At 47.1% G+C, this 27,255-nt stretch overlaps 1 protein-coding gene across 3 annotated transcripts in view; it reads left to right on the top strand.

Moving 5' to 3' along the window:
* Window positions 1-16,435, top strand: part of VPS53 (VPS53 subunit of GARP complex) — a 140,202-nt gene extending 123,767 nt beyond the window's left edge. For 2 of the 3 annotated variants that reach the window (XM_036070925.2, XM_078068093.1), the window contains 3 exons: window positions 10,076-10,213; window positions 11,737-11,841; window positions 12,572-16,435. In XM_036070925.2, coding sequence (XP_035926818.1) covers window positions 10,076-10,213; window positions 11,737-11,841; window positions 12,572-12,742 — 414 coding nt within the window. In that variant the 3' untranslated portion in view covers window positions 12,743-16,435. The remainder of the gene's footprint in view (window positions 1-10,075; window positions 10,214-11,736; window positions 11,842-12,571) is intronic. The other variant, XM_036070924.2, reaches the window with a different exon arrangement.
* Window positions 16,436-27,255: the final 10,820 nt, after the last annotated feature.

Here is a 27,255-nt window from a genome sequence, read left to right as displayed (position 1 = left end):
AGAGAATATGATTATGAATGACAGTATCCCCAGAAATCTACAGGTGAACTATTAGAATACAAATTTAGCAGAGTTGTAGAATATAAGGTCAGTATTAAAATTATTTTTCATATTTTTATATCCCAGCAACAAACAATTTGAAATGAAAACTTTAAATGAAACCGTACATAGTAGCATCAGGAAACAACCCAGGAATGAATCTGTCAAAAAATTGTCAAGTCTTCTACACAGAAAACAACACAATATTAAGAAACATTAAAATGGCAGGGTAGCTCAAGTTCATAGATTAAAAGACTCAATATGAAGAAGATGTCAATTCTTCCAGAATTAATCTATAGATACAGTAAACCACCAAGGGTTGGGTTGGAGGGTGCATGGGAGTGTGGGTGTAAATTGATAAGCTGATTCTAAAAGTTAGGTAGAAATGCAAAAGACTTAAGAATACCTAAAATAATCTTTTAAAAAAAACAGAGTCGGAGGACTTGCATCTCCGGCTATCAAGACTTACTTTAATGCTGTCTTAATTAGGGCTGTGTGGTACTGGCAGCAGGGGCAGATAGGCCAACAGAACAGAATCCAGTTCAGAAATAGACCCACACATACAGAGACACTTGATTTATGACCTAGTGGTATTGTAGTTCCGTTGGGAAGGGATGGTCGTCTCAATAAATAGTGCTAATTGAATATCCAAATGGGGGAAAAAATTAATCTTGACCTTTACCCCACACCATATACAAAAATCAGTTCCAGCAAGGACATGGAGGAATTGGAACTCCTCCACTTCTGGTGAGAATGTAAAATGCCGAAATTGTGGGAAGCACTTCGGCAGTTTCTCGAAAAGTGAAACATAGAGTTACCATACATACCCTAGATACATACCCAAAAGAATTGGAAAAGTATGTTCACACGAAAACTTGTGCACAGATGTTCATAGCAGCATTATTCATAATAGCCAAAAAGTAGAAACGACTCAAATGTGTATCAACTGATGAATGGAGAAAGGAATGTGGTATAATCTCACAAGGGAGTATTATTTAGCCATAAACAGGAATGAAGTACTTATTCATGCTACAACATAGATGAACCTTGGAAACATTACACTAAGTGGAAGAAGCCAGATATAAGAGGCCACATGTTGTATGATTCCATTTACATGAAATTTCCAGAACAGGCAAATCTAAAAGAAAGTAGATTCATGGTTGGTGAGGGCAAGGGGAAAGGAGGGAACAGGATGTGATTGCAAAGAGGTATGGGGTTTCTTTGTGGAGTGATGACATGTTTCGGAACTAGATCGTGGTTATGGTTGCACAACCTTGTGAATATACTAAAAAAAAAAACCCTGAGTCATACTTTAAAAGGGTAAATATTATTATATATGAATTGAATCTCGATTAAAAAAAAACAATTCCAGGTGGATTAAAGCTCTAAAGGTGAAAAATAGGGGTGCCTGGTGGCTCAGTTGGTTGGGCGGCCAACTCTTGATTTCAGCACAGGTCATGATTTCAGGGACCTGGGATGGAGCCCCACGTCAGGCTCTGCTCGGCAGGGAGTCTGGTTCAGAATTCTCTCTCTCCCTCTGCCCCTCCTCCTGCTCGCTCGTGCTCTTTCTGTCTCTAAAATGATAAATCTTTACTAAATAAATACCTTCTAAAAAAAATAATTAATTAATACCTTCTGGGAATGTGCCTTTATCTTCTCAGTGTTTTCACCACTAGTGATGGTCATGTCGCCCCCCAAGATTTGTAGGAGGCTCTTTTTTTTTTTTTTTTAGAGAGGAAGGGTCGGGAGAGAGGCAGAGGAAGAGAGAATCTTAAGCAGGCTTCACACCCAGCATGGAGCCTGACACATGGCTCCATCTCACAACCCTGAGATCATGACCTGAGCCAAAATCAAGAGTCAGATGCTTAACTGACTGAGCCACCCAGGTGCCCCTGTAGGAGGCTTTTTAAGAAATGAACCCTCCTGGGGTGCCTGGGTGGCTCGGTTGGTTAAGCACCTGCCTTGGGCTCAGGTCATGACCCCAGGGTCGTGGGATCCAGCCTGTTGTTGGACTCCCTGCTCAGCGGGGAGCCTGCTTCGCCCTCTCCCTCTGCCTGCCGCTCTGCCTGCTCCTGCGCTCTCTCTGTCAAATAAATAAATAAAATCTTAAAAAAAAAAAAAAAAGAACCCTCCAGGGGTGCCTGGGTGAATCAGTCAGTTAAGCATCCCACTCATGATTTCGGCTCAGGTCATGATCTCTCAGGGTCGTGAGATCGAGCCCCACGTTGGGCTCCTCGCTCAGGGGGTAGTCTGAGATTCTCTCCCTCTCCTTCTGGCCCTCCCCCACTCATGCTCATATGCTTTCTCACTCGCGCTCTCTTGCACTCTTTCTCTCTCTTAAATAAATCTTAAAAAAAAGAGAAGAGGGCACCTGGGTGGCTCAGTCATTAAGCGTCTGCCTTCGGCTCAGGTCGTGATCCCAGGGCCCTGGGATCGAGTTCCACATCGGGCTCCCTGCTCTGCAGGAAGCCTGCTTCTCCCTCTCCCACTCCCCCTGCTTGTGTTCCTGCTCTCGCTATGTCTCTCTCTGTCAAAAAAATAAATAAAATCTTTTTTTAAAAAAAAGAAAAGAAATGAACCCTCAAACTTTTCATGTCTGGGTGATGACCTTCCACAGACACAAGCTGGCCAGCCCTGCACCCCAACAGCACACGAACAACGGGAACCGTACCACCCCAAAAGTTTTCTCTGAGGCTCAAACAAATTTGGCTGATGACCACCTCTTGCCCAATGCTTCATGCCTAAGGAGATGAACTATTAGCTATTTTCAAAGATGAAAACCAGCAGATTTCCATGATAAATGGAGCCTTCACCTGCACTTCCCACAGACAGCTGCAAAGCCTGTCAGACTGGCTTTTGCCTTTTCTGACCTCATTGCTTTTTGTAAAACCTGAGACCAAGGTTTCCATCTGTTCAGCTGTCTGGTGAGAACGGAATTTTATTGTGACTGGCCAGGGACTGAAAATGTCCTATCTCTCAAGATATGGGAGACCCAAAGAATTATGTCAAGTTCATTCAAAACTCTTCCTGTCACTTAAGACTATGCAATTATTTATGCATACAATATGTCTCTGGGAAGTGGGAAGATAGAAAAAGTAGGAAGTATCCCCATATGTTTTAAAACATAATTATCTTTTCCCACCAACAAATAGTGCAAAGACATGGCTTTGATTTTGAGAGGGCTCTGAAAATTTGCTGCATGGAAGATAAAGTTAAATCCTTACCAGGCATCAAATAACATATTAAAAAAGGGTGGGGGGCTCCTGGGTGGCTCAGTCGTTAAGCGTCTGCCTTCGGCTCAGGTCATGATCCCAGGGTCCTGGGATCGAGCCCCGCATCGGGCTCCCTGCTCTGCGGGAAGCCTGCTTCTCCCTCTCCCTCTCCCCCTGCTTGTGTTCCCTCTCTTGCTGTGTCTCTCTCTGTCAAATAAATAAATAAAATACTAAAAAAAAAAAAAAGAGAGAAAAAGAAATATTCCCAGTTAACGAAAGTATAGAAACTAATGTCAAGAATACTGGCGTAACACTTAGCTCAGTCGAATCTTTTTTTTTTTTTTAAGATTTTATTTATTCATTTGAGACACAGAGATACAGAGAGAGAGAGCCTGAGCAGGGAGAGAGGCAGAGGGAGAAGGAGAAGCAGGCTCCCCGCTGAGCCAGGAGCCCAATGTGGGACTCGATCCCAGGACCCTGGGATCATGAGCTGAGCCGAAGGCAGATGCATAACCATCTGAGCCACCCAGGCGCCCCAGCTCAGTCAAATCTTAACATGTTCCCACATTTTCTTTAGATTTTTTTAATTAAATCATTACAGTTATTACTGAAGCCCCCTGTGTACCCTGCGCTGCCATTCCCCTCCCTCCAGGCCCAGAGGTAACCATTACTCTGATTTCTATTTTTATCATTCCCATGTGTATTTTGGTATGTTGCATCTGTATATATTCTCAAATTAAATGTGATTTTGTTTGCATTTTAAAATTTCATATAAATGGCACTATACATATCCTTTCCCGGCTTGCTTTTTTTGCCTAACATAGTTTTTTGAGATGTATCCATGTTGATGTATGTTGTTTGAATTCATTCATTTTAACTTCAGTATCCTATTGGCGTGAATATGCCACCGTTCGTTTATCCATTCAGCTGTTGATGGACATTTAGATTGTTTCCAGTCTTTTGCTTTTACAAACAGTGGATGCAGGGAACATTTTTCACATGGGCAAGAATTTCTCTAAAGGATGTAAGTGTGAGGGCTATATTATGGGTTATGCACATCCCCAGGTAGGAAAACATTACTGAATTCCCCCCAAAGTGCTTTAATTTGTACTCTTACCACAAGTGTGAATTTCATTGCACTACATCCATGCCAACATTTGGTGTTATCAACCTTTTTACTTTTGCCTCTCTGATGATTATGAAACAGTATAAAATTGTGGGTTTTTTTTTTTTTTTTTTTTTTAAGATTTTTTTATTTATTTGCAAGAGAGACAATGAGAGACAGAGAGCATGAGAGGGAGGAGGGTCAGAGGGAGAAGCAGACTCCCTGCTGAGCAGGGAGCCTGATGTGGGACTCGATCCCAGGACTCCAGGATCATGTCCTGAGCCGAAGGCAGTCGCTTAACCAACTGAGCCACCCAGGCGCCCCTAAAATTGTGTTTTTAATTTGCATTTACTGGATTACTAATAATGTCAAGTATCATATCAGATGCCTCGTGAGCACTTGAGTTTCTGCTTTTGTGAATTGCCTGTTCAAATCTTTGCCCCACTGTTGCTGTTATTATTGCTATTGGGGTTGCTGATCTTTTTTGTTGTTGTTGCTTTGTAGGAATCTTTATGTATTTGAATATTACTCCTTTGCCAGTACTGCAGATACCCTTTTCGGTTTGTGTCTTTCCTTTGTTTATGTACCTTTTGATATAGCCTCATCTTAAGGTAATAGATTTTTCGATCTGTCCTCTTTCACATTCTTCTCTACCTATAAGTAATAAGAATATCTCTGTTTTCTTCTTAAAGTTTTTCTTTTCATATCTGTGTTTTTAATCTACCTGGGATTTAGCATGCTTATTCTTCAGAAGCATGTTTTGGGTTCCCTCTGAGCAAAAGCCGTGATCATTTCTAGTGGGCTCTGAGAAGTGTTCTGATGCTGGGCTCCTCGTATAGGCCTCAAGCAGTCTATCCTCATCTCTCCTATGCATGCTTAGGTACTTTACTCTGTAAACCCATGGCCTTTTCAAAAAACAGATAGTAGGAGAGTAAGAATTTTCATCTCTGGAAACCAAGAAGAGTTAAAAATGCCCCAGGTGGAATGACTGACGGAGGTTTAACTAGCCATACTACTACATGGAATTACTCTTTCCTTAGTGTAGCTTACTCACCAGTTTTTTTTAATTAAGGCTTTATGTTTTTTAGGGCAGTTCAAGGCCTACAACAAAACTGAGGGGCAGGTATAGAGAGTTCCCAAATGCCTCCCTGCCCCCATGAGAAGCATGGCCTCTCATCCATTATCAATATCCTGTACCAGATTGATACATTTGTTCCAATTGCTGAACCTACATTGACACATCATCATCACTCAGAGTCTGTAGTTTACATTATGGTTCACTCTTGGTGTTACATTCTGTGGGTTCAGACAAGTGTATCATGGCATATATCCATCATTATGGTATCATACAGAGTAGTTTCACTGCCCTAAAAATCCTCTGCACTCCACCTATCCATCCCATCCACCTCCCCCAATTCCTGGCCACCACTGATCTTTGTACTTTTTCCATAGTTTTGCCTTTTCTAGAATGTCATATAGTTGTAATCAAATAATATATAGCCTTTTCAGATTGGCTTCTTTTACTTAATAGTATGCATTTAAAGTTCCTCCATGTCTTTTCATGGCTTTATAGCTCATTTCTGCTTAGCACTGAATAATATTCCATTCTCTGGATTACCACAGTTTATTCAGCTACTAAAGGACATCTTGGTTGCTTCCAAGTTTTGGCAGTTATGAATAAACCTGTTAGAAACATCTGTGTATAGGTTTTTGTGTGGATATATGTTTTCAACTCCTTTAGGTAAACAACGTAGGAACACTATTGCTGGGTTGTTTGGTAAAGTATGTTTAGTTTTGTAAGAAACCACCAAACTATTTTCCAAAGTGGCTGTACCATTTTGCATTCCCACCAACGAGTGAGAGTTCCTGTTGCTCCGCATCCTCATCAGCATTTGGTGTTGTCAGTGTTCCGGATTTTGGCCATTCTTTTTTTTTTTTTTTTTTTAAGATTTTATGTATTTATTTGAGAGAGAGAGAGAGCACATGAGAGGGGGAGGGCCAGAGGGAGAAGCAGACTCCCCGCTGAGCAGGGAGCCCGATGCGGGACTCGATCCTGGGACTCCAGGATCATGACCTGAGCCGAAGGCAGCCGCTTAACCAACTGAGCCACCCAGGCGCCCTATTTTGGCCATTCTAGTAGATGTGTAGTGGTATCTTGTTGGTTAAATTTGCATTTCCCTGGTGACATATAATGTGGAGCGTATTTACAAATGCTTATTTGCCATCTGTGTATCTTCTTTCGTGAGGTGTCTATAAGGTCTTTGGCCCATTTTTACTTATTTATTTATTTTAAGATATTTTTATATATTCATTTGAGAGAGAGAGCGAGAGCACCAGCAGAGGGGAGAGGCAGAGGGAGAAGCAGGCTCCCCGCTGAGCAGTGAGCCCAATGCAGGCTGGATCCCAGGACCTGGAGATAATGACTTGAACCGAAGGCAGATGCTTAACCATCTGAGCCACTCAGGCGCCCCTTGCCCATTTTTTAATTTGGGTTGTTTTCTTATTGTTGAGTTTTAAGAGTTCTTTACATATTTTATATCACATTCCCTTATCACATACGTCTTTTGCAAATGTTTTTCCCAGTCTGTGGCTTGTCTTCTCACTCCCTTGATACTGTCTTTTGCAGAACAGAAGTTTTTCATTTTAATGACGTCCAGCTTATCACTGACTTCTTTCATGGATCACGTCCTTGGTGTTATGTATAAACAATCATTACCATACCCAAGGTCATCTAGGTTTTCTCCTATGTTACCTTCTAGGAGTTTTCTAGTTTTGTGTTTTACAGTTAGGTCGGTGATCCATTCTGAATTTTTGTGAAGGGTGGAAGGTCCTTCTCTAGGTTCATTTTCTTTGCACGTGGATGTCCAGTTGTTCCAGCACAATTTGTTGAAAAGATGGTCTTTGCTCCCCTATATTGCTTTTGCTCCTTTGTGAAAGATCAGTTGGCTGTATTTGTGGGGGTTCTGTATTCTGCTTCATTGATCTGTTTGTCTGTTCTTCGCCAACACTACACCGTCTTGATTACTGAAGCTTGATAATAAATCCTGAAGTAAGGTAGTGTCAGTCCTCCAACTTTGTTCTCCTCCTTCAATAATGTGTTGACTATTCTGGGTCTTTTGCTTCTGCATATAAACTTTAGAATCCGTTTGTCAACACCTCACCGTTTTTTGAGAGCAATATTTCTAGTAAGTAATTCCAAGTAAAACATAGATGTCTTCTCCAAACTTTTATACTGTTGTCAAAATTATAATCACATGACCATTAAGTCAATGATGTCTCTCATTAATGAGTTTATCCTACCTTTAGTTGGTTATTCTCCTGTCCATAGCAAAGCACAGGGGGATGGGAAAGCAACGTCCCAGGCCCTAAGGGCTCCCATTCCGTCCCTGCTCCACGTACTTATGAAAGGCTTTCTGAGAGGAGCGGTAGTGGCAGAAAAAACAGGCCTTGTCCTAAACATAAGATTGATTCACCATCAGAGTGCGGGGCGCCGGGGTGGCTCAGTCGGTTAAGCGTCTGCCTTCGGCTCAGTCATGATCCCGGGGTCCTGGGATCGAGCCCCGCGTCGGGCTCCCTGCTCAGCGGGGAGCCTGCTTCTCCCTCTCCCTCTGCCTGTCACTCCCCCTGCTTGTGCTCTCTCTCTGTCAAATAAATAAATAGAATCTTTTAAAAATGTTTTAAAAAAAAAAAAAGATTCACCATCAGAGCAGTGGTTTGTCACCCCACTGCCACCTTTGGTGGGTATGTGATTCTCTTCTCCTAAACTGCCGGAGCAGGCCAGAGTGTATATGCCCTTGGAGGCTTCAGCCATTTCCCTGCCACCTGCTTGCCAACAGCACAGCTGCTTTGCGGTACGTGTGGAGTCAGCAGGAAACAGTGTGAACTCTAAGCCAACACTGTTCCATAGCATGGCTCAGGGCAGCAGGAAATGGAGATCCAGCGTCCTGTCCACCTCATCATCCAACGCCTGTCCATTATGTGAGATACATCTAACCCCTATCCATCATGTGACATACTTTCAGCAAGTTATTTAACCTCTAGAACTTTGATTTTGTCATCTATAAAATGGGAACAATAAATAGCTATGGGGCAGGCTCTTGTAAAGATTAAATGAGATGAAACATCCCTAGCATCTTTCCTGGCAGTTGGTGGGCAACCAGGAAGGCTAATATCCTTCCAAATAATTGGCATCCAGAGAACGGAAGGAAGGAACAAAGGAACGAAGGAAGGAAAAGGCAGATTGTTACCAAGATACTGATGTTTAAATTTGGTTTCATCTTCTACATCCTCACTAACATCCAAAAATACAGCAATACTGGGGCATCTGGCTGGCTCAGTCGGTGAAGTGTGCAACTCTTGAGCTCAAAGTCTTGAGTCCAAGCTCCATATTGGGTGTAGAGCTAACTTTAAAGAAGAAAATTATGATCTCTCTCTACCTCTCTCTCTCTTCTCTCTCTCTCTTTATATATATATATTATATATACACCAATACCAAGTTACCACTTTTTGCCTGTTGAATAAGCAAGATTTTTACGACAGTTTTCAGTGCTGATGAGGGTGTAGCCTGCACTTCTGGCAGATATGTGAGTAGGCCCGCATTCCGTTTGAAAAGCAGTTCAAGATATGTATCAAAAACCTTACAATGTTCTTATCCTTTGATCTGTCCCAAAGACTCTCCTGAGGAAATGCCTTTGATAGACCTAGAATTAGTCTGTACAAAGTTGTTCGCCACAGCATTCATTATTTATAGTAGTAAAAATCTAGGGGTGCCTGGGTGACTCAGTCAGTTGTGTCCAATTCTTGATTTCAGCTCAGGTCATGATCTCAAAGTCATGGGATCAAGCCCTCCATCGGGCTCTACCTCAGTGCAGAGTCTGCTTGTCCCTGTCTCTCTGCTCCTCCCCATGCTCATTCTCTGTCTCTAAAATAAATAAAATCTTATAAATAAATTAAAATAAAGTTTTGTACACACACACCATAGAGTAAGTATAGCCATTAAGAATAGTTTTTAAGACTGCCAAGATGGGAAAATAAAATATAAAAACTTCATATATTATCTGGGAAAACCAGGTTATAAAACTGTATATATACTATGATTCTAACTTAGTGGGGGTTTTTTTTATTTTATTATTTTATTATTTTATTTTTTATTTATTTATTTTTTTTTACACAGGGCTTGAACTCATGGCCCTGAGATAAAGACCTGAGCTGAGATCAAGAGTCAGATGCTTAACCGACTGAGCCACCCAGGCGCCCTTCTAGTTTAGTTTTGTATACACACACATAGACTGGCAGGAATTATACCACATCTTTTCTCTAGCTTTATTGAGATATAACTGACATATAACACTGTGTAAGTCTAAAGGTACAGTGTGTTGATTTGATACATTTATATATTGCAAAATGATTTCCACCACAGCATTAGTTAACACCTCCATCCTGTCACATAATTACCATTTCTATTTTGTGGTGAGAACATTGAAGATCTACTCTCTTACCAACTTTCAAAGGAATATACCACATTTAGCTGTGTCTTCTGTGTTTTTTCCTGGACAGTAGGAGTTGTAATGAATGTTTTTCCTTTCATAATTTTGTTTATTTTCCAAATTCTCTCCAATGTAGTACATTTAAAATCAGGAAAATGGTATTAATTGGCGTAGGTATACTAAGCATTGTGTCCCTTTGAAGTAGCTAGTAATATTCTGCTTCATTCCCACAGCTGTTGCTGGACACCCATTCCTTGAAGATGGTCCTGCTCGATCTACCTTCCATTGGCTCACAGGTGGTGAGGAAAGCACCTGCCAGTTACACTAAGATTGTTGTGAAAGGCATGACTCGGGCGGAAATGATACTCAAGGTGGGGCTTGTATCTTCTTCAGGGTTTCTGTTAAAAGGGGCTGGTTATCTGATGACTTATTCCAAGTAGAACTGGTTTTGGAAAGTATAGATTAGGGCCTGTGTCCGTCAGTCCCAAAGGATTGTCCACATTCTTTGGCTGGACTAGATTTTGGCCTCATCAGATATTGTTGAAAGTCAATGGACAGTTACTCAGGGGATCAGTAATTCTTTCTGACAAATGAATTTTTCTTTGCAAAGGGATTCTCTTGTAGTGGGATTTGGCCAAGATTGGAAATTAGGTGGGTTGTCGCGGTGAATCAGTGTCTCAGTCAAGGATCTCTTTGCTTCTCAGCAGGAATTTCCAGCCCAGGTATCAGTTACTCCCTTCCACATAAACCTCTTCAGCTTTCTGTACTCTGCAACTTTACAGGAACTCCAACAGATGTTGCAGTAATTGAATCTAATCAGCAAATGGGCTTTCTAAAGCCCCATTTAACAAATTATTATATGTGGGTGATGATGTTGAAAATGTCTGAAGCCTTGAGCACCTGCATCTGATTTTCACCTGCCCTTGAGAAGAGAGGGGGGCCTCTTGGGGGAGGGGAGAAGGCTGGAGAACAAATGGAACTATCATGAAATGTTCCTAAAAGTGCAGGGCCTGCAGGCTTGTCAGGTCTGTCTCCCAAACAGAATGGCTCAAATGATGGCAGGAGTGAAAAGTAGCTATGGGACCTGAGACATGCACGGGACCAGGTGAGGGTCCAGCCTGAGGAACTCGGAAGCAGCCTAATCCGATTCTCCCCACAGCTGTCTTCCTCACCGGGGAGGAGAGCATGCAGCTTGGGAGCTGTCTGCAGGGAATTTCTGAGTGAACTACTCCTTCCTTGCCCCTCTGTGGTCCATTCTCAGGAGTTCAAAACAAAACCAGTCTACTGCAGGAAGAAAATCAGACACTGCATTCCAAAACCAAGTAGGATTGAATTTGAGGATCGCAATGCCATTTGTATATTAATCTTCAATTTAAACAATGTAGTTAAATGAAGTTCAGATTTTAAGTCTTGAAGAGTGAGGCAGCTTTGGGATTTTTGTCCTTGGGAAAATCCACTTAGATCTATGGCTTTTGCGACCCATCCCTCAGGGATAAAGGTGCCTCAGGACAGAAGGAGCAGGTATCATGAACCCGTCTCCAAACAGGAAGACTCTCCAACAAGGTGTTTCACAAATGGTTCTGCTATGTAAAAATCACCTGGGACCCACCCGGGTCCTTCTGAGTTAAAATCTTCAGGAGGGGGACATAGAAATCTGTTACTTAAGAAGCAACCCAGGTGATATTTATGCTTTAGCAAATTTAAGAAACATTGCTCTCATTGAATTTTGAGATGAAATAGGCCATCGGGACATTTCTGAGCTTAGGGCTGCTGTTGCTTAAGGAAATCTTACAGAATCCGTTTCGTGGTCAGCTTGCAAGCAGGGAAAAATGATCACCTGCCTTGCAGTCATGACTTTCCCTGCAGGCCTACTCCTGTCTCTCTCCCCTGGTAGGTAGTGATGGCCCCTCACGAACCATTGGTGGTGTTTGTTGACAACTATATCAAACTCCTTACGGACTGCAACACAGAAACCTTCCAGAAGATACTGGACATGAAGGTTAGTTCAGTGCCTTGTTTTGTCCACACTTGCATACCTTTGTCACACTCAGTGGTTCTTTTCTTTTTTTTTTTTTTTTAAAGATTTTATTTATTTATTTGAGACAGAGAGAATGGGAGAGAGAGAGCACATGAGGGGGGGAGGGTCAGAGGGAGAAGCAGGCTCCCTGCCGAGCAGGGAGCCCGATGCAGGACTCGATCCAGGGACTCCAGGATCATGACCTGAGCCGAAGGCAGTCGCTTAACCAACTGAGCCACCCAGGCGCCCCTCACACTCAGTGGTTCTTAACGGGGGCTGGGGGGTGGGATACGGACTCCTGGGGAGCTTTCTCAAAGTGCATAGGCCTGACCCCATGCTGCAAACCAGATTCTAAGAAGTCTTCTGAGGAGAAGGGTCCCAGGCCGACTTCCTGTTGCTGCTGGTAGCTCCGTGCCCCTTCAAGAACCAGAAGGCTGGGGGCAGAAGGAGCGCAGTGGAGAGGACTAGTACCCTTCCCCACGCTGTCCCTTCTCTCTCCACCCCTTCTTTCTCTCCTTTCCTTTTATCTGTTTTCCCTCCCTCTGCTTTTCTCCCGGGCTACTACTGGCCCGGGCTGGTAACACCCCTGAAGAAAGTGTTCATCCTCAGCCTAGAGTAATGATGCCGTTTGCACAACCAGATACTGCACTTTCCCCTCAGGCCTTTCTGGGGCCAGATTTCGTGATTATCCTCCTTTGTCTTTCAACCTCAGGGGCTGAAGAGAAGCGAGCAGAGCAGCATGCTGGAACTCTTGCGCCAGAGGCTCCCCACCCCGCCTTCGGGGCCAGAAGGCTCGGGCTCACTGTCCCTGCTGGCTCCGACACCGGAACAGGAGTCATCTCGGATCCGCAAGCTGGAGAAACTGATTAAAAAGAGACTGTAGGAGCCTACACAGGGCACTTTTTTCCCCTGGCCCGTGACCCTCAGCACCCCGCTGCCCGGAAGCCCCCCCCCCCGCCCACCTCTCCTGTGCTCACCCTGACTTTCAAATCATCAGTCTTGAAACTTCCTGGGACATTTGGGTTGTTCATGAGTCTTCCCCATGACCTGTCTTGATTCGCGTCCTGATCAAGAAGCCAAGCAAGGGCAGGGTGATGAAAAGCCTCCTTAGTTGGTCCCGGATTCCTGCAGCAGAGGCAGTGGTGGGCGAAAGGGCCCTGCAGTCCACTTGTGTCCCCCCTGTCCAGTTGTCACTGGCCTCGCCGCCTCACCTCTGCAGTGACATCGCCCGGCATGTGGCCCCGTCTCCCGTGCCTGTGCAGGCAACTTGGGTGAGAAACCCTGGGTCTCCCCCATTCCATCTGCCGCTGTTTGAGGTTACCTCTGCAGCCAGGCCCTAAGATTTGTCCTCTCTGCTCTGTGAGCGTGGCTCTGGGGCCCAAGTTGGCAAATGGCAGGTGGAGGACATCGGCCTTGCCTTATGAAGGCCATGGAGGCAGGAGCACTCTTCCTTGTAGATCCATTTCCTGGTACGTATTGTCATGACTGGGGCAGTGCGTTCTTCCCGTTTCCCCCTAACCTGCAGTCCTCTGTATACATCCAAGGAGAAATTCCCACTGTATCTCTCACCCAGGAAGATTGTATGTGCCAGGCCTTGGAAGCAGATGTCCTCTGTGCCATAGGGCTCCTTGCTTGGGGGTGGGGGTAGACCCATATCTGCACACTCACTGCATGACGTAAGCAGATTATTTTCTCCATTTCTTTATTCCCACCCTGCTCCTGACTTCTAGAGGAGGGATTGCCTTCTGTGAAGAGAAACTAAGATGTTTTCCTAGAAGAATTGTCCTAGGCTTTCTCCTCAGATGAAGCTGTGGGACAGTGCAGGAGGCCTGGGCCCTCTAATCCCCTTCCTGCCCATTTATTTTCAAGCCCAAATTACTTTCCAGAATGATCTGAAACAACAAAGGTGATGTCAAGTGCCAGAATGACATATGACTTTATTACTAACGGGAAAGAACCCAGGTCCATGGATACCTTAGGAACAGAATGTTGACTTTAAACACCTGCTCAGAGCCTGGCCCAGCCCAGAACACACCCCGCCCCCTGACCCCTGGCCTGCCCGGCCTGTCCGCTGGCGCACAGCTGGCACAGCTTGGCAGAGAGAACTGCCTCCGTCCTCACATCGTCCTGCAGCGCGAGAACGGGCAGCGTAGCAGGTAGCTGCCCTGATTGGCCAGGTTCGCGGGGACCCTGAACCCCAGCTCACCGTGACCACAGCCTCGGGGGGGCTGCTGTTAGTGTGGGCATTCTTCGGGAATTCGGAACAAGTTGCTGGCCAGGTGGGGAGAGAGCTAAGGAGGAAGGAGGAGCTCTTTACAGAGAAGGCACGTAACAGGCCTCGGGATAAAATTGGGATATCATATAGCACTCAGAAATGGGTTTTGGATAGAGGAAGTTTCCTGAAAATCCATACAACTTGTGATAGCCGCACAGGAGGACACTTTAAGGTCTGAAAAGCAGACCAGGAACTGATGATTTCCCCCCTTCTTGTTCCCCAATCCCCTTCCCTCTCCGTTAACCTCCTCCCAGACTCTGTCCACCGGCCCCAGCTTTGATCCTGAGCCCTGTTTCTTCCTCAGCTTCCAGGCTCCTCTTGCTTGTCCGTGTGACTCTGACATGCTGAGCATCTCAAACTCAACAGCGCTGGGAAGAAAGTGCAGCCCTTGGCTGAGCTCTCAGGAAAAGCTTGCTAAATAAGGAAAGGGCAGATAGGATGGGGAGGGGATTGGGCAAGCACGCGGGCAGAGCAGCCGGCAAGATGTCACTTTGCCGGGACAGCCGTCGTCTCACTCCGGTGATGTCCTACCGCCCGCACTAATGGAGGTTAGCCTCTCTTCCTGCTCTTGAAAGGGGGGCCGATGGGCCCATCTGCAAACAGCACAGCCATTTGGGCCAGCCATCGTCAACCTGGGGAGCCGGGGAAGCCGGCGGACTCCACCTGGTTCTTGTCCCTCTCGGTGTTTATAGATGCACACTTCTCTTTTTGGTTCATTCCTGAGGAGTCGTTTTCTGTACATCCCCGTGACACATTGAGATGTCAAGCCGCTGTTTTCTCCCAGTTGGTGGTCACAGCCAGGGAAGTTGCTCTCTTGATTTATTATATTGTCAGGAATCTCCAAGGAGCTAACAGATGTCAGTAGGAGTTATATTAAATGTCTCGTTGATGGGGTCTGAATGCTGTGTATGCATCCTCTAAAGACAGAGCACGTTTCTCAACTGGGGGTACGCATCAGAATCACCTGGGGCCCTTTTTACACGTACAGTTGCCTGGAGATTCTGAATCAGTATGTCTGGAGTGGGGCCAGGCATAGAAGTAATTATAACGTTTACCCCTTTGTTAAAAACCACTGCAGTAGAGAGAAATTTGCTTTATCACAGTGTTCCTGTAGCACATTTTCATAAATGTATATTTTTCCTGGCTCTCTAAGCAAGTGTAATTCCTATACAGTTGAGCTGGTACCAACATGGTAAAGATTCGTTGCTAATATCCAGCAGCTTTAATTTTAAGCTTGTGTTGATGATAGGGATCATGCCAGAATTGTGCTGTCCCTATACAGACTAGAATTCTTAAAGTTTTGGCTGCCAAGCCCCAAACAGATTTGTTCTATTACTGTCACTTCAAAATAACATGAAGGAGGACTCACTGGTAATAACTGTAACAAACAACACTGTTACTCAGCTAAATTAGATATTGTACCCATTCCTCCCCCCGCTTTCTCTAACTCTTTAAAAAAAAAAAAACTTTGAAGACACTTTATGTGGTTAAAATAAATATTAATAATTTATGATTGATAAAGATCTGCTGTTCTTCTTACGGACAGACTTCCTGATAGCTGGCTTAGAGGTGCCCAGGCTGGAGAAAGTTCCGTTTGGATCATAACAGTGAGACAGGAACCACAATGGACAGAGTGTTTTGACCTCCAAGTTCAGTTCTGGAATTGAAACTGTCACCACTCCTCCCTCTCTTAAAGAACAAAGAACTAGTACCTAGGACTTTGCCTGCCCCCCAGAGAAAGATGCCTGGTCTCTCATGCCCAGGATGGCTCTTCGGTGCTGATCAAATGGACTGAGAGCAGACTGCCAAAGACCAGGGTGACAGTCACAGGGCGGACGGGGCAAGCAAGCAGGTCTGTGGCTGCTGCCTGATGGGGGGGCTCTTACCCCAGCCCGTCCTGGATTGCTGTTGCACAAGGAAATCTAGTCCCCCTGTTTGCGGAATGCTAGGGAAAATGCCAAAAGGTCACAGCTGAAAATGTAATTCCTCTCCCTGGGAAGAGAAGTCTCCAAAATAACTAGCTTGCTGATGGTGAAAGCAAGGGTTTCACACTTCTGATCTACTCCAAGTCAGATTTCTAAAAATAAAATCATTAGAACTGCATTGGGCCACTTAAACAATAGCCTTGGAAACATGGCCCCATGAGAAGCTGGAGTGCAGAAAGAGTCCGTGTTACAAATCCAAATTTCCAGTCTCATTCTAGGATTTATCAGAAGAGATAGTCTCTCAAACCCTCAAACTTCTATACCTTTGGGAGATATCAATTTCCTTAAAATAAAGGGACTGCTTTTTGTGTAAATATCTTTCATTTCCCCCATCTGGAAGTGATTTCTCGGTGCATATTGGAGCATGAAGTACTACAGTTAATTAAAGCATTACTGGATGTCATTTGCTAGGGTGTATTTCCTCACTGTTGACAGAAAACAGAATGGACCATAGGAAAGAATCAGGAAGCTCATGAGCCGTGGGCTCCCCGCAGCGTTTCCCCTGCCCCCTGCCCAAGACGGGGCCCTTCCCTGGCTCCCGAAGGGAGCAATGCCTGAAGACAGCCCCGCTCGTCGGCAGGGTCCTAGCATGTCTGGGCTGTGCTGGACACCCTCTATAAATATGTATAAAGTGTGCTGCTTCCAATTTGGAACTCTTCCTGTGCCCTGAATTTCTATCCTGTTGACTTTCCCTTCTCCACTGTGCTGTTCCAGTCATAGCCTGCTTTTCCATGTGACTGCAAAGGAGTGCTCTCCTGTACACAGTTAAGTTAATCCTGTTTCCTTAATAACTGGGTGGGCATTTTGCAGTGAACTTCTTAGGAAGTCTGGTGTTTGTTTCAGCAGTGGAAAATCTGTTGCCACACTTCATTCGGTTGGCTTGGAGATCGTTACCTAGTTTCCATTATTTTCACCAGCTCCCCACTTCAGGGTGCCCAGAGATCAAGCTGATGAAAAAAGAAACCTTTCCTTCTAACCCTCCAGAAGGGCAGTGCAGGCCGGTTCACCTGCCCGGTTCTCTTCCTGCCCACCTACACAGCCAGGCGTGGGAGGCCCTGGAGAGCAGCAGGATGGGACGAAGGTGTCCATTTGAAACACAAGCAGCCCAACACTGGAAACTTCCACAGAAGACCTAGTCTCCAGGTCTGGTTCTGCTACTTTGACGTCAGATGAGTCGTTGGTCCTCTGAACCTTAGTTTCCAGGGTCTGTAAAAGGGAATTATTTTTTTTAAGATTTTTTATTTATTTGACACACACAGAATGAGCACAAGCAGGGGGAGCGGCAGGCAGAGAGAGAGAAGCAGACTTCCGCAGAGCAGGGAGCCCGATGTGGGGCTCGATCCCAGGACCCTGGGATCACGACCTGAGCCGAAGGCAGACGCCCAATCGACTGAGCCACCCCGGCACCCCCTGTAAAAGGGAATTATGATGAATCGGGCTGTGTAGGTTGCCTAAGACTAGGCGGCGTGCACATGCTCAGTGTGAAGTAGGAAGCGTTCATTATCGCTGGCCAGGCCTGAACCACCGGCAGCTGGCCTGGCTGAATGGTGGGTGGCCATAGGGCTTGTTCTGTCCCTGGACTGACTTGAACAAAATGGCCCGTGCCCAACATAACTGTGCTGCTGAGCGCCAGCCGCATCTGAGGCAGGCGTCAGAATAGCTGGCCTCTGCCTTTTTGGGTCGTGCTCGAGATACACAACTTACTCAAAAGCTTGAGGACTCTCCAAACCCTATAATCCCCTTGCCCTAGCAGCTGCTATTTTCATAGTCTTTAGGGATAAACCTGCAGACACGGAGAAGACAGCTTTCCCCCCTCCCTCCTGTTGGCTGGGCAGCCTGTTGTGGAAAATGTGGCATGTTTCCTCTGAATGCAAATTAGAAGGGCTGCCAAAGGCTGCCCTCCCAACGAATTCTTTAGATATGGTGTCTGGTGTCTACAGACCAGACTTCAACTGGCCATTCATGGCAGGCAGGGACAAAACTCTTGCCTGCCCACTTCCCCCACCCTCCCTTACCTACAGTGACCAAAAAACTACGCAAGAATATCTTGGGACAGACAGATGTTCACCAGCTATTTGGTTTACTTTACGGTTTGCCTTTCAAAGAAGTCTAGACCTTTCCCAAGGCCAGCTGAATCCCTGTAAGCTGGGTTTTCAGTTCCCTTTGGGGATATTGATCCAGAGAGTGCTAAGTGATAGAGCGATATTAAAGTTAAACAGGGTTCGGTGCCTTGTCCCCTGGGAATGTTTATCACTTAATCTGAGGGCTCTGGTAGCTTCTGCTCAGTAATCAAATGGAATCTGTACGATTGCCGGGCCTCCTTCTGTTTGGGGTAATTTTTCAAAAGTGTGAAATTAAGAACAGCTTCTCAAACAACTTCCCTTTCCTTCTGAGGCCAAGACAAGTATTTGCAAAGCGGGCCACAACTTTCAGGGGTACCAGGTGAAATGGGGGAGAGAAAATCTATCTTCTTGTGCTTGTTTGTTTTGTGCTGATGGAGAAGGAAGGCGGTTCTCAGGGAGAAGGGAAGGGACCAGCCGCTGGAGAGCCTGCGTGCCACAGAATTCTTCGCAAACAAGAGCCCTGCGGTGGCGCTGCCTAGCGTAGCCCCTGGAGAGGATGAACAGGCAGATGGAGAAATGAGTTCACACAGAGACACCCCACAACCTCATACCCTGTTGCGTCCCTGGCACGGCTCTTAAAGGATTCGAAGTGTTGGCACCGCAGCTCGCCGGCTCGGTTGTCCGAGGAGGGCGCTGACTATAGGTGAGGGCCCGTTGGCTCAGCCCCGGCCCTTGGCTGCAGCCCGGCTGCTGTCTGGCAGGCAGGTGATACCTTTGATCGTGAGACTGTGAGGTCTGCGCTGATCCAGTCCTATGTATCTGGGCGGGAGCTAGTCACTGAGGATTTACTGCGTCCCGAATACATGGTGCTATCTCGTGGGATCCAAATCCCTGTGAAGTCGGTATGATCCGCTCCATTTTCCAGATGTGGAGCTGGAGGCCGGGAGGGCAAATGCCACTGAGGCTGTGTGGCTGGTAGGTGGTGGTGCGCGGGCTTGACTCCGGCCTCCGTCCGCACATGCTCTTTGTGCTACACCTGTGGTTTGCAAATGTACGAGACACACTCTACGAAACAGAAGTTTTAGTAACGTATTTTCCGAGTTCAAATAACTTTCGAGGCAAATCAGTGAGAACGTTGAAACTATTTCATTAAATAGAAAGCATTTTTTTTTAATGGCAGTTTTTTATTATTTTTTTAAGATTTTATTTGTCAGAGAGAGAGAACACAGCAGGGGGAGGGGCAGAGGGAGAAGCAGACTCCCCACTGAGCAGGGAGCCCAATGCGGGCTCCATCCCAGGACCCCGAGATCATGACCTGAGCCGAAGGTAGATGCTTACCCCACTGAGCCACGCAGGCATCCCAATAGAAAGCATTTTAAATCCAAGGTTAGGGATGACAGTTTATGTGCATCAATCCCAGCATCCAGTTTATTTCTGTGTTTGGCTTTGGTTGCACAGAATACAGAAATCTTGGGACGTCTGAGTGGCTCCGTTGGTTAAGCTTCTGCCTTCCCCTCAGGTCATGATCTCAGAGTCCTGGAATCGAGGCCTGCATCGGGCTCCCTGCTCCACGGGAAACCTGCTTCTCCCTCTCCCTCTGCCTGCTGCTCCCCCTGCTTGTGCTCGCTCTCCTTCTCTGACAAATAAATTAATAAAATCTTAAAAAAAAAAAAAAATACAGAAAACTTGATTTCATCCAGCTTAGAATTTGCAACTAACATCAGTTTTGTTTTAACAGCCCTCCTTCCAATCCCAGATATTCTTCAGTTACACAGACATGACAAGGACTCTCGATCCTGAGGTCTGCGTGCGCGTGAGCAGCCCCAACAGCTCCCATTCACGCGCGGAGGGTCTGCATCATCACACATTTGTGCCTGGAACACATCTGAGGACGCGTGTTGTGTTACTACAGATTCGAATGTTCAGTTATTAGAGTAGGTTTCAAATATGCACTCTGAAGGGGAAGTTAGAATCGAACCTTCGCAGAGTTCCTTTGCCCCCCAGGACACATCTGAAGAACCACAGATTTCCCCAGAAGTCAGTCTGGAAGCTGCCAGCCTCATTTGTAGCTGCTGCACGTGGCTTCTCTGACCTTGGGGTGGGGTCGGGCGGGGAGCAGTGTCGCCTTTGCACGAGAAAGAGCACCATTTCAGTTGAAGTTCACTCCGCGTTCAGCAGCACAGCTGAGCTGGCCCCCAAATCCTGTGGGAGTAGTAACCCTAGAGGCCCCCTCCTGGGCTTAGCCTTGCCACCTTTAGAAAGGCCATCGGAAGGTGAGGAACCCCTGGTGCAAGGCAGCTGTGTTCTAAGAACAAAACAGTGCCCCTGGAATGAGCCGAGGGGCCTTGGGCACCATCCAAAGGGAAGCCCATCCTTCTTTCAAAACCCCCATGAGGCTCACATGTTACGCTTGAGGTCCCACGTCCGCACGTGCAGTGCTTTCCAAACGTCCTCGGACTCGAAACACAGAAATGAGAATATGTGTGCTCCCATTCCTCCCACTGAGGCAATCCTGCTGAAGAGGGCGCTAGGGCCAGAGGCGATGGGCGTGGGGACTGTGGCTGCTTCAGGGTGCCCCCCACACGGCCCCAGAGGTGGGGGGGATCAATGTGGGCCTTTGCCATGTGTGAGCTTTTCCCAGGTCTGTAGTTGGGAAGCTCCAAATTGGAGCATCAGTGTTAGGTAGTATGTTAGTTTATTTGTTTTTAGAACGTTGGTCAAATTCCTTCATTTTGCAGATGGGAAATGGAGGCCCTGAGAGTTTTGATCCCTTGCTTATCCCCACTATGATCCCCCACCCTCCCAGCCCCCCTGCTACTTCTCTTGCTCTAGTTATCGTTTCAGCCACTGCCTCCATCCCCCACATATGTTTCCTCTTACTCAGCATCCAGCCAGCTACTTTCCAGAAGCTTCTCTTGAAGGTCACCGATGATCTTCTTGCTAAACTTTCATTCTCTGTGCACTCTCCATTTAGTTGATGAGTCCCGCTGGGAATTCTCCCTAAACTCCTTTGATGCCTTGCTTTCCTGCTCCCGTACTTCTTGGTCTCCTTCCCTGACTCTTCTTGCCCTGACCCTTGACTATGGTCAAGCCCCGAGGTTTTCACTCCACACTCCTTCAGAGAACGTATCTATCACAGGTGTAAACACCAGCTGTGCCTTCTGAAGTTTCTCAGATTTTTAGTTTGTGTCCTTCCGCCTCGTCTGACTCCAGCTTACTTGCATGTCCCATCATTAGCTCATGGGTAACACCTCCAGGTAACCTCGGCCCCCTTTCTGGAATTCCCCGTTTCTCTGTGGCACCACCTTCCTTTCCTGATTCCTCCGTCTCAAAGCCTTAGTCACCCCTTTCAACTCTCCCATCAACACGGTTAGTTGATCACAAAATATTTTCTTGGGCATTTGGGTGGCTCAGTCTGTTAAGCGTCTGCCTTCAGCTCAGGTCATGATCCCAGGGTCCTGGGATTGAGCCCCGCATCGGGCTCCCTGCTCAGCGGAGAGTCTGCTTCTCCCTCTGACCCTCCCCCCTCTCGTGCTCTCTCTCTCTCATTCTCTTTCTCTCAAATAAATAAATAAAATCTTTAAAAATAAATAAAATATTTTTTTAAAAAGTACAATATCAGTATTCTTATTAATAAGTTAAAACAATGTGGCAAGATATCCAAAGTCTTGTACTCCTTCTAGACTTTGTGTCCATACTGTGGGGGGAGGGGCTTTTGCAAAGAAAAGGGTCAATAGTAAGCATATTTGCATATTTTTCAGCAGCCTAACAACAGAGCTTAGACATCTTGTTCTTCAGTATCTAGAGATCTATTCATTTTTTTAATGGCTGCATGTTACTTTATAGTTCAGATATATCATTATTTAGCCAGTCTCCTACCAATATACAAATAGATGGTTTATATTTTGGGGCTATTTACCTTTTCGCAGGATACTCTTCTAAAATTGTTCTGTTCCCATTTAAAGGACACATTAAAATGCACATTCAAAATGTTGCTAGCCCTTGCCAAAACGTCCTCTACAGAGATGGTTTTGCTGTACGCTCTGACCAACAGCACGTGTGTACCCACCTCTCCACATCACGGGCCCTAGATGTTTTTTCCTGTTTCTTGATCTAGAGGATGTGGTTGCAGCTCTGCCTATAGAAACCCAGTAAGCAGAAGTGTCCCTTTGGGTTTCGTTGCATAAAACCAAACGTGACCCAACCGGGCCTGTACCTTGCGGCAAGAAAGCTTCCTTATTAAGCAAAAGCCCTGTGGCTTCCCTCACGGTCAGGGCTCCTGGAGGACATGCTTTGTTGGTTCACTCATGAAAGCAATGGTTATTCTTTGTATATGAGAGAGGTGATAGTTTGATATTAAATTGGGCCTCTTTCCTACTCCTCTTTATCTCTCCCCTTTCCCCAGCACTCCGGTAGCAGGCAGGGTGTCTATGTCTATGCCCATTGGCCTTGGGTGGGAATGTATAGAAATGTAATGGCCTATATTCTTAGCTTTGGAACTACATGGGCTTTCGTGATTCTGTAGTAGAGAGGAACGTCTTGAGAGGTCTTGAAAGCCGTGGTGGTCCATGCAAGAGTGTTGGGATAGCATTGTGTTTGGGTTTTGTTTCTTATTCTAAAAGTGTACCTTTAATTTTTTTTTAAAGTAATCTCTATAGCCAACATGGGGCTTGAACTCACAACCCCGAGATCAAGAGTCGCGTGCTCTCCCAACTGAGCCAGGCAGGCGCCCCTACCTTTACGTTTTAAGAGCCGAAATTCTGGAGGACTTTGCATGCAAGCCACACCTCATCACAGGGACAGTGCATTTTGACATAAATATTTTTTTCCATTTTAAAAGAAAGAGGGTTTTGACTGTCAGGAAAAGAAAAACTAGAGGGAATATGACTTGGCTTAGAGGCTGAAGGCCACTGAGAAGAAATCCAGAGCCCCACCGCTCTGGGCTGAGCCCTCTGGGGGTATAAGAGACACCTCCCTAAGTCTGAGGGAAATCCTGATCACTGGAAGCCATTGGCTGGCTTCCAGTGATCAACCTAGGAGACCGCAGGCCCCACAGAGAAGCCTGGAGGAGGCAGAAACAGTGTCTGAGGGTGTTGTCCGGACAGACAGGCCTGCGGGAAGGTGTACCCCACAGAGTCTCTCACACCCCATCATGGGCAGGTGATGGCTCCCAAGCAACCTGAGTCCCCAGACGTAATGAAAGGGACAATTGTGATGCAGAAAGGGTGGCCTGTGGGTATGAAAAGTAGAGGGTAGCCTTCCATGGCCAAGCAAAACAAGCTATACCTTAGTGGAGGCCAGAGAGGTAGGAAAGTGACCATGGACCAGGCTCTCAGCCCAGCCACCCCACCCCTGCTGCCATGATCCCTAGAAGCCACCCAGGCAAAAGAGAAGGGCAAGAGTGGTAATTACCCAAAGCCTCTATTCATTTCCAGAAGATAAGAAACCAAACTGAGTTAGCAAGACAGTTTTCCATTGAGAGAAAATGGGGACACATGAGCTCAATTGAGTCCAGTTAAAAAAAAGAACATTAACCTCTCATCTGCCAGAGTACACAATCACAAAACAATCCCCATCACAAATGAAGAGGAGAACTAGGATCTGGTCACCATGTACTTGACTTCGCATTTCCAGCCAAGAGTATGGCTGGCCCGAGCCAGCCACCCTAACTCTTGCTTCCCTTGGTCACCAGTGCAACACCTTCGCACGATGCATGACCAGCAGTGGAACTGACTGACTCCAGAAGGGATTGAACTTGGAGCCTGGCCATGTCTGCAGTGCCCTCTACCCAATGAAGCTAAGCCAGAAGAGAAAGATGACCACCAAAGCTCTGCCATGAGGTCTCAAGATCTAGTCCGAGACTGTTAGGCAAACTCGAGGAAACATGATTGGATTCCAACAATGCCCTTTATCCCCACAGTTTAGGCAGTCTGAGGCCTTCCTGGCTGGGGCCACCAAGAAGCTCCCAAGATTGATCACGAATCAGGTGGCATTTGGTAAAGAGGATGCTTTATGGTCTTCTACTCAGTCGTAAGCAAAGACCCTCAGAGCTCCCAGCCTTGGCCTGTGGTTCCTCTGCCTTCTCCCCCTCCCCTCTTTGCCTGCCTATTTCTTACTTGGTGCTTTAAGATCAGCACACGTGCTACTTCCTCCAGAAATCTTTCCCCAAGCCTCACCTCCCTCCTTCCTCGAGCTGGGTGGAGCTCTCTTTCTGCTCCCACACTCTCTGCCTCTCAGCCAGGAGGCATTTGGTAGGTGCTGGTTGAATGAATGAGTCTTGTGGGAGAGCAGACACTCAAATCCAAAACAGATTTTGGTAAGAGCTATCAGCCTTGGGAGTAGAGGTAAACTGCGTTCTGGTGGAACAAGCCCATAAATAGCATTTCAACTAGGAGCACAGAACCCAGGTTTTTTAATGTTCATGTGTGATGAAAGGCCGGGGCCCAGCTTGTATTAACTGCTCTTTGGATTACAAGTGTGTAGAAGGCCAGGCACGCATTATGTCCTATGTCGAAGCCTGTCTTAGGCGGTGGAAGATGATGATGTCTGACATTCTAGAAACTCCTGCTTCCAACACAGCCCACTAACAGCAGAAGGCACATTCTCCAACCTGGTAGCTCTGGCCCCAAAAGCATGCCAGGCAGACAGCGTCGATGCTAAGGAGGTTAGCTGATATCCCTGGGATATCGGAGTCCACCTTTCAGTCCTCAAAAACAGGGTGTTGACGGGCGCCTGGGTGGCTCAGTCGGTGAAGCATCTGCCTTCGGCTCAGGTCTCGATCCCTGAGACCTGGGATCGAGTCCCATGGATGGGGCCTGGGGTCCCGGGATCAAGTCCCATGTTGAGCTCCCTGCTCAGCAGGGAGTCTGCTTCTCCCTCGGCTCCTGCCCCCCGCTCATGCTCTCTCTTGCTCACTCTCTCTCAAATAAATAAACAAAATCTTTAAAACAACAACAACACAAAAACGAGGCATTGAGGTAGGATTTGGGTGATGTTTGACGGCTGGCTGGTCCAGAGGTCCCAGCTGAGGCCGAAGTGGAGTGTCCCCATCATCCCCAGGTCCAGACAGCCTCTTTCCATACAGCACCTGGGAGCCTCTTAGAGAAATCCTAAGACAAGTGGCAGAAGGCTGGGCCTATATCAGGGGAGAGGGGTTTGGAATTCAAAGGGGTTTTTTGGTTGTGTTTCTTTTACTCTTTGCTTCTTGGCCTAGCCCTGCAGGGTTCAAGTACGAATCCTAGAGTGGGAAGCCGGCACAAAGGAAGCCACACGGCTCCAGGACCACCGTCCAAAGTAACCGCTCCCCGCCCCCCCGCCCCAGCCATCAATGTTGGCAGCAGCGCCCAGGGCTCTGGGTAGTGCCCGGCGAGGGGTAGAGGCACGGTACCCACGGGGGCATGGCTGTGAGCCCTCCCGGTCTCAGCAAAGGCCGCCTGCCAGGGGGCCGTGGTGGGACTCTGTCACACAACTTAGCAGAACCAGAGGCAGGGGCAGTGGGGGCGGGAAAAGGAAAATTGATCGCAGGCCTCCCATGTGGATGACCAGCTTTATTTATGAGCACATGAGAGACACCTTCAGAGATTTCCAGAAATACTCGTCAGTGGTTGGGGGTCATCCTGCAAAAGTGCAGGGCGAGAGGCAATAAAATTCTAGCGCCCCTCCCCCCACAGGGATACGGCGTGGGAAAACACGAACCACGGTTTTTCTTTGGTACCTCTCCTCGTACCCCATGTTCTTCCCCCACCCCCCGGCTAATGTTCAGCCAAGACTCAAAACTGAAAAACATTTCCTCAAAGGCACGTAACTGTCTTCAGCAAGTACCGAGAGTCCCCAGGCGTGCAGGGCTGCAAGCCCCAGCCGCCTCCCCGCTGCGTCTACCCTGCTTTGAATTTGGGGGAGCAGAGGAATGCACTGCGGGGCTGTGGCTCCAGGGAGGGGACACCGTGGCCCAGACCATCATTGTGGAGCCAACCGGCCGCCTCCACGGGCTCCCCCGCACCATCTCTCCCCGCGCCACCCAGGCAGGCCCAAGTCCCCGGGCGCTCCCGAGACACTGTGGCGTCTCCCGGTGGCCTTTGGAGTGTGACCACGCAGACCCGCCGCGGGTTCCCCAGGGACGGTGACAGCAAGGAGCCAAGGGTCTTAACTTCAGTTGCTCAACTCAGGGTGATTTTTCGGGGCTGCAAGTCCTTGTCCAGCGTGAATACGCACAACGGAGCCCGGGGTGCAAGGGCACTGATGCGGTTCCAAGGAGGCCACGTGCCCCAGCTCTTTGCAAAATCCCATCTGGCTTTTATTTCGCAGAGGCCACGGCCCTTTTCTGTGTAACTGGGGAGCTTTTGGGAGCATTGCTCTCAGCGAACAAATAGGATAGAGGAGGCTAGAGCCTGTATCTGGGGTCATGGGGCTCTGCACACAGGGGACACCAGCCTGACTCCACCCCAAGCAGCATTCAGTTTCTAGGTTAAGTGTCGCCTGCTGGGCTGCGCCAGAGAACTTGCCACCTGGCCTGGTGGGCTCCCAGTTGAAAGGTCAGAGATGGAGGGGACCTGTGCCCCCAGGCCCACTTCCCTCTGAAATTGCTAAGCCAGAACTTTGGGATCCCTCGGCTCTATCTGGTGGACGCCGTCTCTGTGAGCGCCCGGGGCTCAGGCTCAGAAGCTGACCTCAGCGAAGCCCGTGCACACACTCCTGTGAGCGGTGTCGCCAAGTAGCTCTTTTTAATTCAGTTCCTTTTTTTCTTGAATCCAGCAGGTCACTTTCGATGTTCTTTGAAAACTGTCATCTTAATCCTAAAATACTTACGGAAACAAAGTTTAAGTTTCTGGAAAGCATTTGGCTTGATACGGGGGCAGATGAAGGAAGGGGAGGCCCTGCTTCCACAGTAAGGCAAATCCACCGCATCAGGCATTCCAGAACACCGGGACCCAAGGGGCTGGGGCGACAAAGTGCCACGGGGCGTGGGGCACAAGCCCAAGTGCCGGAGCCGGCAGTGTTTTTAATCCACTGTCTGGCTGAGTTCACTGAAGACAAGCTGTTCCAAAACAATAAGCAGCGGCAGTTTGGGGGGGTC

This window comes from Halichoerus grypus, chromosome 2 (genome assembly GCF_964656455.1).
Source record: "Halichoerus grypus chromosome 2, mHalGry1.hap1.1, whole genome shotgun sequence".
Lineage (NCBI taxonomy): Eukaryota > Metazoa > Chordata > Mammalia > Carnivora > Phocidae > Halichoerus > Halichoerus grypus.
This window is presented reverse-complemented; position numbering and strand designations above follow the sequence as displayed.